The 17,407-nt window shown below is 33.3% G+C and overlaps 1 protein-coding gene across 2 annotated transcripts; it reads right to left on the bottom strand.

The window, feature by feature from the left end:
• Positions 1-200: 200 nt before the first annotated feature.
• Positions 201-9,651, bottom strand: LOC143237861 (uncharacterized). Of its 2 annotated transcripts, none has more exons than XM_076477555.1 (2): positions 9,570-9,651; positions 201-5,103 (listed from the first exon to the last, which is right to left on the bottom strand). In XM_076477555.1, exon 2 carries the CDS (start codon positions 5,037-5,039, stop codon positions 3,138-3,140), a length of 1,902 nt encoding a protein of 633 aa, XP_076333670.1. In that variant the 5' UTR covers positions 5,040-5,103; positions 9,570-9,651; the 3' UTR covers positions 201-3,137. The 2 variants fall into 2 exon arrangements, with proteins under 2 accessions (XP_076333670.1, XP_076333662.1); XM_076477547.1 differs by having other exon boundaries at positions 9,316-9,623.
• Positions 9,652-17,407: the final 7,756 nt, after the last annotated feature.

Below are 17,407 nucleotides of genomic sequence, written 5' to 3'. Positions count from 1 at the left end.
ATTAGTATTATTCTGATGTCATATCACAAAGATATTAAGTATTCGTTATATAATTATGTGACTGGCTACAGATACTGTCTATTAAGTTGTTACACTGAATTATTACATACAGAAAAAAGCTTCACACATTTACCTGCCTACACTTGAAAGTAATACCAACTTAAATATAGATTCAACTTCACTAAAGCAACACAAGAATGTTTCCACTTTTGACAAAATATTCCATAGTGAGAGTTTTATTCTGTATAATTCCAATGACTGTTAATATTCCATGTTTCCAATGAAATTACAACTTATAAGGAGACAAAATCCTTTCTAACAATATAAAACAAATTTAACTTTCTTTGTGGCTATAACTTTATTGAAGTAAGTGTTTGTAATAAACATTTTACCACTATATGCTACTTTGGAAGTTGAAAGTTTCTCATAATTCAAACTCCCATAAACAAATTAATAAATAATATATCAGCTTTCACTTAATTTTGCTATTAATTTAACACAAACTTTTTAACCTTTCTTAAAATGAATATTTAAAAATCAACAGCTATTTAAAATAGCCATAGTGTTTATTTGAAAGATATTTTATCACAAAACGCACCTTTCATGAAGCTGTGAAATCTACAGGCAAATCCTCAAATGTAAAGACAGGGTGTACCAATAGCTTGAAATGTAAATTAAAACAATCATTATATTCAAGATATAGTTCTAAGAAAATCATAATATTGTATAAAAACTTGGAAAAAACTGGGTACTCCTTACACCTGTATTAGTTTCACACATAAACTGTGTATTCAATATGAAAGTGATATTGATAACAATTGTACTCGGACATTTTTATGTTGTTCAGGTTATCCACACATTAACAGAACCTGCCATCTAAATATGCACATATTATGAATTTTATGTTATATGGAAAAGACAAACATATAAATAATTTTGAAGCCTAATGAGAAAGCCAAACATTTCATAAAGGAAAGATAAACCATTTTTAAAGTCAGAAACATCCTTATTAGACATCAAATAAAAACATATCTAGCAAAAAATAAATACAATTTTTATATGTACATGATAAAATAATGATCATGTTGATACCTAAGAAACAGATATTGTATAGACTGAACCACAAACACTGTACACATTTTCACAAATAGCTTTCAATCACAAGAATGTCGTATGGCACCATCTTGTCTGACCTACAGTCTTCTATACCCATTTTATTTTTAAAGAAATGAAACATTACATTTATAAGCTTATAAAGGAATTAATCTATAATTTATATGTACAATTAACAATAATTAAATTAGTTGATAACACAAATACATTCTGTATTACTCCTCAGAGTCAAAAAATTACTACAAAGATTTGTTTGGCATTATTTTTATAATTAAGTTATTAAACAAGGTTTCAGACTACTATGTATAAATCTCAGATGAATATTAAATGATATATAAATTACTAATGTGTGTTTAGAGATAAAGTATCATTATATTAACAATGGAATTATAAGAGAAACTAATACACTTTATAACTGTTTTAGAAGAAAGCACAATAAACTCAGGAAACACTACATAAATAAACATAATATTTATATGAAAATAAACTACTTAACAGTAATTATGGGCATTACAGTTCCAGTGCAGCAGTGCTGACACCTGTAGTGGACATGAAAGTTCTGTTTCAAAAAAATTTCTAGTTTCTCTAATGACACTGGATTAGAAACTTACCAAGTGGCATGTGCTGATTATAGATTTTTAACATTTGTGGTAATTACATTACATATTTACAGACCAGAATGGAATGTTAGAACAACACTAATTAGGAAATCAACAACAGTTTATATTCTACATTGTTTGTGAATAAACATCTTAAGAAGATGTGTAATTACTAAGCAACTCTTATTACCAGTTTATTCTATTCTATAAGAGCTAGAAATTCATCTTCTGTCGATGATGAGATCACATGCAAAAGGAACCTTCTAATATGCACCTAATCACACCAACTTCACCTACACTGCTGAATAACTTTTATAGAGACTTTAACGTCTACACTTTAGCAAGGTAAGTATGAATTCTGCACATTTATTTGTTACTGTTTTCTGTTAATGTGAGCACATACCTGGTCTCTTTGGAAAGGAATATTAAAATGACTTCAGTTTACATACAATGATTTGATAACTTGCTTTTAAAACATGTTTGTCTCTAGTACACAACATGACTGTGATAAAATTACAATAGTAAACCAATCTTTTGATATAAATATAAAAAACAGTCATGTTACCTCTTTATACCCAAGATAATGGATGTTTTTGTTTCTGCCACTAGATATACCTACTAGATATTTGAAAACCAACATACAAATTTAGAACCTCTGAAGCACTCATATTTAAAATGTGTAAATGTTTATGTCCTCAAAAACATTAATTATCCTAATGTTCTGTATCCAGTGATCCCAGCAATGTCTGTAAACACATCCTATAAAGCTACTCACCAGTAGTGAAACATTTGTGATCACCTGGTAAAGTGGATTACAAATCAATGTCACTGTTGTGGTCCTGATTTTTTGTTATCTTATTTTTATTGGGGGGAAGGGGTATTTGTTGCAATTCAGTTGAATGTCACCAAAATATAAGTATGCCACAAGTTCATGGGAAAATCTATATAATAAACTGTCAATAACATTGTATAATGATGTTACTTGCAGCTTATGTACAACTGTTTAAAAATTCAATGAATTATTAAACATATGACAGAGAGAGGTCAAATCTTATATTTGTTGAGGTATAACCACATGGCTGACTACAGTTACTTGGAACAAGTAGAGCTCTAGTCTGAAAATGTTCTCGTACATGTAAGAGTTAATTACTGTTTTATTTTACTTTTTACCTAACATGCAGAAGGAAGGAAGTCAACAGATTCACTAAGATTACACACACTTTTATAACAGTCATGTGTATTAATAGAGTTGTATTATTTTGTATTACAAGTGGTGCCACTTTCAGACAACATGTGTACCTGTATCAGCTATGAAATGAAATTTGGCACATATCAACTTATAAATTAATTTCAAGCCAAAAGTTCTTAAACTGGCCTTTATGTTTTAGGGGAGGAAAAAAAACAAAAAACTTTAGACCAGGAATGTCACGCACACATATTTGATGATGACGGGGTATTCACTAAGTCGCTAACAGCTGCATGGAGGGCAGCTACCTTTTCATGGGGGGAGTTCAGTTTTCCTGCTAATTCATCTATTGCCGAATGAACAGTTTGAACCTTTAAAGTGATATCATCTATTGGTGGAGGGATACAAGAGGAAGAAAACCCTGGATGTTCAACGTAGTAGTTCTGTGCCATAGGACTCATAATGGAACTAATAGGGCTAGTGCTAATGATAGGACTGGAGTTCACATGACCATATGAAGGAGCTCCCATAGAAACTTGGCAATGCTGTACTGAATGAAGGTAAGAGAATGGTTTATGGTCAGATGAGAAGTCAGGTGCAGGGTAAGAAGGAAAATAGTTTGACGAAGTATGAAAAACATCTCCCACTCTGGAGGATTGAGGGTGCGCGCTCTCTCCACTGTTCTCCTCTGTAGAGAGGATTGTCTCTGGAACCACTGGAACTGACTGAATGCCATCTTCTATGCTCTCTGTCTCTTCTTCATTAGACCTATCTGATTCCTGAAGAGGGTCTTCATCATCATGTTGGTTTCCTTCTTCACCACTACCATATTTTTTTAATCTTTTAGGAGTGCTTTTTCTTCGTTTAGGTGCTTTAGGCACCAAATCATCAGGTGCCGTCTGGTATTCTTGAACATTAGTGACATGTTGACCGGATATTACAGCATCACTCGAACCAGAACTAACCTGGGATTTAGAAGAATCAACCTCACTGATTGCTACTTCTTTCGATAACATCACATCCACACTTCCATGTTTCTCTTTTATGTGTCTTTGTAAGTTACCTTTAAGTGTAAAAGAACTTGCACAAACATTGCACTTGTGGGGTTTGTTATTTTTGTGAATGGCCATATGAGCTCGAAGGTTATGAGCTCTGGATAGTCCTTTTCCGCATATAGAACATGAATAAGGTTTGACCTCAGAATGGGAAACCATGTGAGCTCGTAGCGTTTGAGCCTGAGTGAACTTCTTTCCACAAACTTCACACGTGAATCTCTTGTCAGCACTGTGGATTAATATGTGCCTTTCCATGTTTGCCTTGAGAGAGAAACTTCGTCCACATATGGGACAAAAGAAAGGTTTAACAGAACTATGGGTCAATCGATGTGCCTTCAAATGATGCTCTTTCATGAACTTCATCCCACACACAGTACACGGATAACGACGAGTCTGCGTGTGGACAACCACGTGGTCTTTCAGCTGGCTGGGGTACATAAAAACACGTTGACAGACTTCACAGGTGATCTGATTTAATCTACGGCCTCGACCCCCACCAGATCCTTCTGTGTCATCCGTGTTCTGGTTCTCACCCTCAACATACGTACCTTCTTGTTTATGCTTTTCTAAGTGTACTCTTAACTCACTTGGAAAAGCAAACCTACGATTACATATATTACACTTGTGAAAGTTCCCTCTCTGATGAATTAACATGTGCCGTTTCAGGTGGGCAGATTGACAGAACTGTCTCTGGCACGTTGGACATTCGTGCGGTCTTCTGTCAGAGTGTATCAGTCGATGAGCATTCAGGTGACTCTGCTGTTTAAAAGCTTTGTTACATACTTCACAAGTAAACCTTCGAACTCCCACATGACCCAGCATGTGGGTCACAAGGTTGTGTTTAGCAGTGTACAGCTTTGAACACAAGGTGCACTTCCAACGTTTTTCTCCATTTTCCAAAACGATAAGACTTTGATCCACGTTCAGATCTTTTTCTAAATCAATCAAGCTTTTTCTCTGATTCCAGTTGTTTCCATTTATTGATTGTGGTATATCAATTACTAATGAATTTGAACTTTTGTTGTTTGATTCTAAGTTTCCAAGTAAAGAATGATCCTCACAGTGGGTCAGTCCTGGACAATCCATGGTCACTACACACCATCTCTAACCCTATCTCCTGCTTGTAAAGTTCTGTTCTCCATCTGGAAGGCTACAAATCAGACATTAGATTTATTGATTAATTATTACACCTTGCTACTAGAGATTATCAATATATCCTTAAAATATAACCAGAGTGATTACAAAAATTCATATCAACACATGTATTCTCCAAGTAATAACTTTCTGATTTGAACAGCATTTACATTTTAGGAGAGAAGCCTGAAAAAACATATTTTGACCATTAATGAAAGATATATTTTGGAAAACTGTTTTTTTAGTGAAATAGAATTTAATTGTTACAACAATAAACATTAACATTCATTCAATTTATATTTAGTAATTCAAATCTTGTATACTAGGTACAGACTACTATATATTTCATTTCTGAGTAAAGACAAAGAATTAAAAAAAAAGTTTTAATTTCGTGCAAAGCCACATAAGGGTTATCTGAGCTAGCCGTCCCTAATTTAGCAGTGTAAGACTAGAGGGAAGGCAGCTAGTCATCACCACCCACCGTCAACTCTTGGGCTACTCTTTTACCAATGAATAGTGGGATTGATCGTTACATTATAATGTCCCCACGGCTGAAAGAGTGAGAAAGTTTAGTGCAGCAGGGATTTGAACCCATGACCCTCAAATTACAAGTTGTGTGCATTAAGTACCTAACCATACAAACTGTAAGTTATTTTACTTCTTACGGATTTATGTAATTTACCACCTTATATATGTAAAAAACAGCTGGTATTGGCAGAGAAATCCCCATGCAGAGGAACAAACAGCATCTCGACCTTCTTCGATCATCATCAGGTTCCCAAAGAAAGAAAGAGGTAACTGACTGATAGATGACCATGTGTTTAAAGGCAGTTGTGTAATTGAGTGTAGGAATGTAGAGGGCGTGCTTACATGTTGGATTATATTTATTAATATAGGTACAAAGGTGTTCCTTTGTATTGGTTTATTTTGGGTTTGAGTCGTTGTACAAGTGAAGTTTCTTTAATTTTGCATTTGTTTATGTTTGTTTGTTTATTTAGTATTTGGGTGTTTTTTATGGTTATGTTGTGTTTATTTGATTTGGAGTGTTCGAAAACGTGTGAAGGTGACTTTTTATGTTCTTTGAATCTGGTTTCCATTTTTCTACTTGTTTCTCCAATATAGAAGTCGTGGCAGTTATCACATTGTATTTTATAAATAATGTTGGTGTGGTTTGTCAGTGTAGTTTTTACATTGTGTAGACATTGGTTTTGTGCCTGGTTCTTGAATAAATTTCGTATTAACTGGAATGTCATTTTGTTACTAGTTTTTCCAAATGGTTATTTTTCTGCTAATGTCAGGAATATATGGTATGCAGCAGTATAAGGTTTCATGATTTATTAAATCGTGGGATATATTTGCTTTTTGTTTAGGTGTGTGTATATAATGTTTTCTAGACCTATCAAAAGAATCAGACTTAGCTCTGCAGTCCTCCATGTTAGGGCTAACAAGAACCTTATTAAAAATTAATAATAATGCTCACTTCTGTTTACATATAACATCATCATAAAAACTCTGATTTTTTTTTGACAGTGACATCAGTACAACTCAGATACAAATTTTTGCAGGATAGATGTCATATTTGGTTAAAACAGTTTTATTTAAACAGAGTGGTTGACTTCTGGAATGTCTTGCCTTCAGATGTGGAAGATGCAATAAATTTAAAAGTGTTTAAAGGAAATGTTGATAAATACATGAACTATAAGGTCCAACTTTGAAATGTTTTAATGGCAGGTTTAACTTCATTCAGTAAATAGGATGGCCTAGATCGACTCAAAGGTTCTTTAATGTTATGCTAAACTTATAGAAACAGAACTTGTAAGCAACAAATATTTAAGGAGATTCAACAAACTTTGGATGTAATTCAAATTCTACTGACAAAAAATACAAATACACATAAAATTCCAGGATTATATTTACAAAAATACATCTATGTAATACTGCAGGCAAATACTAAAGTATACCCTAAACAATATCTCATAACTATGATGTACAATTCATTGTATTACCACAGTGTATTACTAATTCATGTAGATAAAAACCAGCTCAACAGTATGACAGAGGAATAGCACACTAGCAGACAAGTCACTTACATCATCAGGCAGCACTCAAGTGCTAGTAATTAAGATAATAGAATTTTAGTGTAATTAGAGAGATATATCAGATCAGAAGAGATAATAATCTCTGAACACAAATTAGTATTTAAGCTTTACTTGGAACACTACTTACAGTTAAGGCTTCCTTTTCTAAGAAAGGATTGTGACATTTTAAAATAAATACAGAAAGGGTCTAGGAGAATCGAGTTATTTCACAAGAAATTGGTTAAACTCTCTTGGCTTATTTTCTCTTGAGATAAGAATCATAAGACATGATAATATATTTAAATGTATATAATTATCAGGAAGATAAATAGGATAAAGGCCAGAGATGATATATATGACTGGAAGGAGTTACTCTAGCAGGAGTGATGTACACTACTTTATGGAAATTGGAAGGGGGGGTTTAATGAATGATTTTGTGGGAAAAATATTTGTGGGTTTAAACGCGTTACTTTCCTGAAGACTTGGTGTTGTATTCAAACAAGTTAGTTCATGCAGGAGCATATTGGGCTTTCCATGGGAAATCGAACAGTGGGTTTTAGCAGTGTAAATCCATTGAGTTACTACTGTCCTGCCAGGTGACCTTCAAATAAAACAGTTTTACTTTTCTAACAGGGCAGTTGGTATTTAGAATGAGTTCCTTTTAGATATAGTAAATCTCACAAATTAATAAACACATACAAACAACTGTTGTTTTTTCAAGTGGGTGGAGTAGTCTCGATAGACCAACAGGATCCTTGTTGTTCCTTAAATGTAAGATTATTGTTTGATTCTTAAACTGTCAGCAACAATGTTTTAAACAGGTGCATAATGAGACACTTAAGTTCTCATAAAATATATACACCGACCTCTTATATGAGTAAAACATTAGTGTTGATATAATTAAAAGGGTTTAAGAAATATGTTTGAAATTACTTACCATAAGTTCAGCTGCGGTGAAAAAATGTTAAAACTTTTGAAAAATGTTTAGGTTTTTAAATCTTGAAATGAGGCTATTATTGTCTTAGCACACTATTACCATGTTACATACTATTCAGATGTGGCTTCTTTTGATATTATTTTTAAATTAGGGGCCTTTGTTTCAGAGAATAACTCAACATAAGAAAAAAGGCAGATGGTAATATAACCAATCAGGAACACCCATTACTTATAGCAATAACATATCTGTACAACCAGATTATATGTAATCATCCTTCATTACTTCTATGTAGATTCAGAAAGAAAGATAAATTAGTACAATGCTTGATTGAAACTAGAAATAATTTCATACATGTGATATGAAATGTTAAGGGCTTACACAAAGCATTCATTACAAGTTCTAGGTAAGACAACTGAAACAATGTACACATAAATATCAACTAGTTCTCAGATAATAACCTCTTCTCTGTTAGAATCACAAGTTTGTGATTTATTCCCCAGAAAGTGAGATAAATAACTACTCCAGTGTAAAATGTTGAAAGTATTTTAACATCAGTAGGTTAGCAACTTGTCTTAAGCAACATGTATTACTATTGAGTGATTTCTTACATAACTTGTAACATTTAAACTACAGGTCAACTATAACACTCAAAAGTTACTGTACTTTGAATTTTTTATCATTAAAACTTACTTAGTTGTAATTATTTATAGTTCCAGAATCTGCTTATTTAGCTTCATATTTTCTAGTGGGGAGATAATTATTAATATATTTGTAAGTGCAAAAGAAAAAAAAAAAAGACAGCTCAAATTGGTATTCAATTAATGAATCGTACGTTAATACACATATATACTTATATACAATAGTCTCCAGTAGTAATGTTAATTTCTCATATTCCCAGTTCATATTTAATACTCAGATCACCATATAATTATAAATAACATTTCAAAAACATAGGCTTGAGAACCGACTACATACCCACATCCATTACTTTTAAATTTAACTTTGAAGTCAGTTCTATTACGTATTGCAGAAATTTAAATTTTCTTGACTTTAGCTTGGGGTTACTATTGGTAATTAAAAAATTGAACATGGTACGAACTTCTGGACTTCAAGCCTGACAAGTGACGATGCTAATGAACAAATGTATTCTGTTCCAAAACCAATCTCGATAGGCCTAATAGAACATCGCTATGCGTATATCTAAAAAATTTACCTTTCTGCAGTTTTACCGAATTTTCTCTTTCACATCAGTTCAAGTTTCAACTCCAATTCCAGTTTAATAAATTCTTCAAAACATTTCCCTTTCCCTCAGAGTAAGACTAAACTATACAAATTTATTAGAAGACATATAGACGTACAACGGATACAGCACTATGCAATAAACAGTAACTTTAAAAAACAACAGACAACTGAAAATTAACCATTTCTTAAAATAAAATTCTATCAAAAATCAGTATAACTCACAACCTTTAACTCACAACACACAAAATGTTAAGCCTTATCATTAATAATAAATTATTCCAACTATAGAGGCCGCCTAAAACTGAAAATGTTTACAATTGCACAAAAATATATCTATTTTGTTACGATTTCAAACTAATCTTACAACCGCATCGGAAAATTTAGTTTTTCAATATATAATAAACTAAGGTGTATGTCAAGAACTCCTGTGGATGAAGTGAGGTGACTTTAAAAAGAGGATGGATATTCTGCCACTACGCTTTTTCTAAAAATGTTTAAATAAGGCATAGCTTGTTACATGATATTATTTCTAACAATTTCTTCATAGTGACAGAATATGTATAAACAGTAACTTTGTAAACGCAAGAAGCGGTGCCATAATATTATTCACAAATCTAGGTTACTAAATAGTGAGTTAATTAAGCTTCATAAATGTTATATATACATCGCCATTATAAGAGGCGATGCTTTTCTTTAGTGTTTTTCACTCAGGCTATGCTGATAAACCTTGAATGGGCGAAACTGTAGACCACAGCAGAACGTACGGCGTATTAAAAATGTATTAAACCTCTACGTCACAGTTTATATTTTCAATCTTATTTTCGATAAAGAGTTTGTTTGTTTTTGAATTTCGCTCAAAGCTACTGGAGGGCTATCTGTGCTAGCCGTCCCTAATTTAGCAGTGTAAGACTAGAAGGAAGGCAGCTAGTTATCACCACCCACCGCCAACTCTTGGACTACTCTTTTACCAACGAAAAGTGAGAGTGACCGTCACATTATAACGCCCCGAGGGCTGAAAGGGCGAGCATGTTTGGCGCGACGGGGATGCGAACCCGCGACCCTCAGATTATGAGTCGCACGCCTTAACGCGCTTGGCCATGCAGGGTACCTTAAAAAGCGAAAATTAAACTTTAATGTAATCACTACGAACCGAATATTATGATTATTATAATTTTATATTATCTATATAGTTACAGGGACAACGGTGTTCAGCTTTCAAAAGCAAAGAAACCAACCCTACTGAAGTTTACAAAAGTAATTAGAGGTGTCGGAAACAATACGATTGAAACAAATTTGATGTTTATGTATACATATATATATAAATATATTACACACACATATAATAAATATATATATATATATACCGAAATTACCTCCCCGTGTTAAGATTGCCATATTTGTAATGTCTGGTTCGTAGGTTGCATTCTCTAGGAACCCAGTGGCCAAATGGTTAAAGCCCTCGACTCGTAATTTGAGGGTCATGGATTTGAATCCCCGTCACACCAAACCATGCTCCAGGAAATAATGTTCACGTTTCACCGATTAAGAATTCCTCCACATCTTTGTAGAAACATTTAGACGCTATCTGTTGATAAAGGCGTAAGAGTCTTTTAAATAAAAAATCATTTTATAAGATTGCTGAACGGTGTGTAAGATGTCTTTATGTTAAAGTGTTGTAAGGTTCTAAAAAACTACCCGGAGGTTTCTTTTACAGATGGTATACATGTGAATCAACCAGAATTATCGTTTTCATGTTTATTCTTCTTAAAGTTCACTTTTTGTGGTATCGCGGATAAAATGACTACAATACCTGTTTTTCTTTGTTTTCAGTTTTAAAGCTCATTTCTATTTTACTCTGTTTTGTTTTCTGTTTCAGATTGATTTGTTAATTTTCTATTTTTTGAAAATAAAAATGTTCATGTTTTGTCTGTTATGTGGTTTGCGGATTTACAAACTGTTGGGTGATAGGGGAAAGTTTGGAGACGCCAGAGTGTTGATTCGTAAGATACTTTAAAGAATAGAATTGTCTTTCTTTCTTCCATGATGTTAGAAAACATGTGAATTTAAAACAAAATCAAATAAAGGCAAAAACTGGAAACCTTATAATCCGAGTACTTTAGAAATGTCAATTTATCCTCATCAAGACTAAATCAGGTCCCAAATGGTCTTCTTAACTTGGAGCAAATTTGTCAACAGTCATCACATAAACAGTGAAGGTTTTTATCTCCGATTTCAACAGTAAAATGATACTAAGTAGCGCAAAAAGTGGGAAAAAATATTTAAACAAGGACTCCAAGAAGACTGCATCAGATTAATTTGTTACCAATTTGAAACATAAAAGTTGTGTGGAAGACCAAGCAATACTATGTTGCCGCAAGAACTTCTTTGTTTAATCCATATAATACTAGAAAAAATACTTTGCCATACATAAAATTACACAATAATTTATGATAAAGTAAATTTATAATTTCTTAAATGGTCATAAATGGCTACTCTCAACCCATAAATTTATGCAAGAAAGTGTTAGTATCAAGTAGATGAAATATATACCCAAAAAAATCATATTAAACACTTACTTTGTCGTGATCATAGGATAATCGTCCGTCTAGACTCTGGAGCATAAATTTCACTATGAAACAGTACCTAATAGCTAGGAAGGATTACCTTTTAGTGTCACTGAACATACAATCAAGTAATTGTACTAGTTGCTGGTCTGACAGTCAACACCAGTTTCATTGGTCAGGAGGTTATCATTAGCTTCTTAACTAACAATTAATATGCGTATTGTGCCTCATCTGACTCGTCTTTTATTGTTAGCAGCAATAGGATACAAAACAATATTCTAGCCATCCGCCAACTCATCAGGTTCAGTCTATGATTTCTCTTTAGCTAATGTATGATAGTTTGCCAGTAACAAACAATGTTAGGGTGTCAATATATTAAATGTGCAAATACCGTAACCCTTTATTTGATATTGTTGAGAGGAGGAAGTGACAACCTAGCGAGTCAGAACTGAATTACATCCATTCTGTTGACTAAACAAATCCCATTCTCTATTCTGAAATATTTATACCTTTTGTTATAAAAATTATTTTGACATGACAATCTTTCCTCGCCTTTCAGGTAAATCAATATAGTATATCTTAATTAATGTATATATATTCTTCTGAACATTGTGGTGTATATATTTTTCTGATCATTATATTTTAGAGGGTAAGGCATACATCACAACCATAGAAGGTTGTGTTTCCCCATCAAATATGAGCACGTTTAATTAAAAAATAATAATTCTATAGCACTGCATGACATAACATCATGATGAATGATAATTCGTTGTCACATTTGCTTTTGTCATGATTAAAAAACTTTACCCAACATCACTTGTTATTTTATATCTCCTATTCCGTAAATTATCAGACTTTCTTGGCCTAGCATGGTCAGGTGGTTAGAGCACTCGACTCATAATCTGAGGGTCGCACCAAATATGCTCGCCCTTTCAGCAGTGGGGGCATTATAATGTGACGGTCAATCGAATTCTTCGTTGGTAAAAAGAGTAGCCCAAAAATTGGCGGTGGGTAGTGATGACTAGTTGCCTTCCCTCTAGTCTTACACTGCTAAATCAGGGACAACTAGTGCAGTTAGTCCTCGTGTAGCTTTGCAAACAAACAAAATAGATTTAACATGCAACTGTCATATCATCCATGTAAATGACCAATCTCTCAGTAAAACCCATCTCTTGGTCCTGGAATTCGACTGGTGCCAGCTTTTTAGAAAGGCTATGATACTTTACAGTAGGTGTCTGTGGCTTGTTGGCGATAAATTTGAACAATAAATGGACAGCACAAAATCCACTTGTTTTAGAATAATATATTGAAAACAAGACAAACATAAGTACAAGAAAAAACTCTGCACAATATTGCCTACAACAGTTGTATATAAAGCTTTAAATAATTCTCTTTTCTTGTCAAAAGTCCACACAAGCTAGTTCAGTCCAACGAACAAAACGAATTATTTCTTCTCTACTTTTATCATGATATTATCAGTGAAAAATTTATTTACATTATCCCGTGGGTTACCACAACTGCATCCAAACTTTAAATAATTGTCTTCTTTTCATTAAAAGATCAGTTATTTTAGAATACCCTGTGACAAGATAACTTCTTCCTATCTCTGTTAAAATGTAAAACTCGTTTTAACGTATCGTCTGTTAGGGCTAAACTAATATTCACGTAGTTTCACTCAATTTTCACTTACTTAATGTTTTCTGACCAAACTTCCGCTCACATCATCGTCTATATGTAATTAATGTTTCGCTTTTGTGTCTTTTTCAAAAGCAAGACGCTGGTTGTAATAACAATATAATATATGTATAAGGAATGTAAAGGTGATTTATTTCTAAACTTTTTATCAAAATTGTAAATTTTTCCAGTATGCACTACAAATTTTGAAAGAAAAATGTTACGAGACTCTGTGATGCAACAATATTCATTTAAGGTAACAAAAAAATACAGAAGGTTCGAGTAATGTGGTTGTTTTTTAGATTTCGAGCAAAGCAAAGCTACACGAGGGCTAACTGCACTGGTTGTCTCTGATTTAGCAGTGTAAGACTAGAGAGAAGGCAGCTAGTCATCACTCCCCACCGCCAACTCTTGAGCTACTCTTTTACCAATGAATAATGGGATTGACCATAACATAATAACGCACCCGCGGCTGAAAGCGTAAGCATGTTTGTTGTGACGAGGGTTCAAACCCGCGACCCTCAGATTATAAATCGAGTGCCTTAATCACCTGACCATGCCGGGTCTCGAGTAATGTGACGTCAAATTAAAACAATTGAAGTAACGCACACAACCTACGACTCTTACAGAGTTACGTAATGAAATTTCTCATAACTATCGTTTTTAAAATAATTGACTTTTGATGCTCTTGTTATGAAAATTAAATGATTATTAAATGTTAGGACACTAAATTAACTAAACAGTCGTGTGTATCCAACAGCAAAGTTGGATTAATAGTTCTGTTCTCAGCCATGACTGTGTTCTAGTGCCAGAGTTGTTCCTTACTCAGTTGATTCTGGTACTTGTTCACCCAAATTCGGAATCCAGTGTTGCATCTTGAGGCCAGCCATTCCAAAGAGTGACTCACTTGAAATATTTCAGGAAATGTTCCAAATCCTTTTACCCACACTTTTAAACATCAGGGAAGAAACCTGTTCAGGACAAAATGAGCCTAGCCACTTCTCTCTAAGTTGCATACATACATGTAAAAACAGTCCTAGACACAGTCAAAGTGTGCCATTTTCAGTTAAAATTACAAACATTTTTACCAAGGAAGCATGGTTCTGAACTCCTTGCATGGCTTTGTCAATCACCTTTTTCCATAGTAGTATTCAACTTATGAAGCATTTATGTTTTTTTTTTTTTTTTGGTGTGACCGTGATTCAAAGCCGCGATAAACAGGGAGTTCGTCTGAACTTTCTCAACTCCCTCTGTGTACTTGCTAACACAAGAAAAAAAAAATTGGGAAATTAATTTTCACTTTGTATGCAGACCTGTTGTGAAGAACTAGTCAAAGCAGTTTCAATGAAGTTTGGTAAAGGAACTTTGATGTAACCCCTAAAAATGCTGAATAAGTGTTAAGACGAACCGTATCATTTGTGTTGGGTTTTAGGTGTGATGTAGGACCTGAAAGGGTGCAATTTGGTGTTGTTTTAATTTTACTGCTCTAATGTATTGAATGAGAAGTGTGCGAGGACGTTGGCTACAAATTAGATGAAGCTGACGCCACGTGAATGTTGTGTCTTATGCCGCACCTAGATGGGTATCTTATCTCAGATTAACGGTTCATGTGCTGTTGATGAAGATAATGAAAAGGGACATTTCAGGCTCACATTTATATCAATCCTTTTCAAGCCCAGTACTTTTGGATATCTTTGCTAGAATCAGTGCTAGATACTGTTTCAGTTTACTTTTAATGCCAGTATTGTGGTTTAGATCATTTATACAGCATGACTATTAAAGTTAATTATTTTTAGAAGCGACAATTTTATCGTAACTGTTTACGAATCATACATTGTGCAGTTCGGTAGTTAAGAATTGGTGGTTGTCATATTATTGCGTCATGTTACTAGAACCTTCTAAGTTTTTCTCGTTGTTTTGGTTAATTATTATTGCATCATAATATCTAACACTGTTTGAAACGTTCTAGACCTTTGTCAGGGTATAAGTACGCGTTGAAAATTTAGTTCGATATAGTTGAATGTAAACCGCACGATTTTGAGTTTAGCCATAAAGAGCATACAGTGGCGATTTTTAATGTGAAATTATCGCAGAGTATATCATCAAAATAGAGTAGACAAAATTAATTCGTATTGTCAGTTGTGTGATAAAGTAATTTAACCAGGCTTTGCGAAAAGAAACAATTATTTAAAGCTCTCAGTATAACTGTGAAAACAAGCAGTGTAATGAACATTGGTATAAATATTTGACTTGCTTTAACATATTATTTTAAAACAAGTGGACTCTGTGCTGTTTGTTTATAACTGAAATTTACCTTCAAGTCACAAACACCTATAATAAAGAATATGGCCCATACGTAAAACCTGACAATCAGGTGAAATGGGAAACCCATCTATCAACGATTAAACTTATTTTAAAACCCCTTAAATACATTTATTTTTATTGTTTCGGTGACTCTCGTAGACTTACACTATTGCAGGACTTTACCTTTAAATATATTTATTTTATTTTTATTTACTTTTATTGTCGTTAAAGAGAGATGTAAGCATATCCTGTTAAACTCAAACTTTTGCCAGACTTTAAAGACTTTGTAAACGTAACTGGTATTATACCAGTATATACCAAGAGCATTTCGCCTAAGAAGTTATACAAGAGAGAATCAGTTATTTTGTTTCATGTTATTGGTTTGTGTTTTTGTCACATAATACAAGAGATAATTTCATGTTTTTGTGTTGCTCTTTTCTTTTAGAAAGTCCTGGATTCAACATTGTACAATGACTGAATATATATGTTTGTTTACATTTTTAGTTGAATACAATCTATGCTATCGTAAGTTTTATGAAATATCTTAACAGGTACCATTAAAATGTATAAACATTTATTTCTAAAACGTTTAAACATTATAGTCGCACACTCACATCGTTCAAAAGGTATTCAGTGTGTTCGTGAAATTAGAAAAAAAAAAAAACAACTTTAACCACAATATAAATTCTGAGAAAAAGTTAATTTGTCAGAATTGTCGCCCTCTATAAGGCATTCTTTGAACTGCCAAGTGTACATTTGAGTGTAAGGGTCTAAAATTGTACGGTTCACTTTAAAATTGAAGGATGTAGTAACGTGTTGGAGAACTGACACAGTTGTTTCCTGGGATGTATTAGGTTTTAGTGGATAAAATATAAGGATAAAGTAAATATCAAATCTTATAAATTTGTGTTATCTCGGATAAAAATGTAAGTTGACGTAAGTTTTAAAGTTCTGAAGGACTTACCGGTAATAAAAGGTAATTTTAGTAACAGTTCTTCCAGTGATTTTTACAAAGTGTAGGTTGAACAATCATTTATGTTGTAGCAGTAATGTTAGACGATTTATATAAGCAGGTACTGCATTTAATTATAATTTTATAAATTATAAGTAAACTAGCTGGAGTATTCATCCCCTGCATGGAAGTAATTAATGAAAGGTTTTCGCAGAACATGAAATATTGCTTCCCTTATATGCAATTGTAAAAAGAACAAAAAAAAAAACGCTCATAAAAACTGCCCAACACAAAATGGGAAACCACAATTTTGTATCTACCCGCTCAAGGACCGAATGAACCTACATACCAGTTGTGGTTTAAAAAAATAGTCATGGACAAACAACATGATATTTATATAGGTTTAGTAACGGCACTTGTCTAATACTACGTCAAAGTGATGATGTTTGGTTTGAATTTCGTGCAAAGCTACTCGAGAGCAATCTGAGCTAGCCGTCCTTAATTTAGCAGTGTAAGACAAGAGGGAATGCAGCTAGTCATCACCACCCACCGCCAACTCTTGGGCCACT

This window comes from Tachypleus tridentatus, chromosome 2, assembly GCF_004210375.1.
Source record: "Tachypleus tridentatus isolate NWPU-2018 chromosome 2, ASM421037v1, whole genome shotgun sequence".
In the NCBI taxonomy this organism is placed as follows: Eukaryota; Metazoa; Arthropoda; class Merostomata; order Xiphosura; family Limulidae; genus Tachypleus; species Tachypleus tridentatus.
Note: the sequence above shows the minus strand (reverse complement) of the source record. Positions and strands in the feature narration are given on the sequence as shown.

Excerpts from the sequence above, each read along its gene's own strand:
- LOC143237861 (XM_076477555.1), bottom strand. The coding sequence starts at position 5,039 with ATGGATTGTCCAGGACTGACCCACTGTGAGGATCATTCTTTACTTGGA.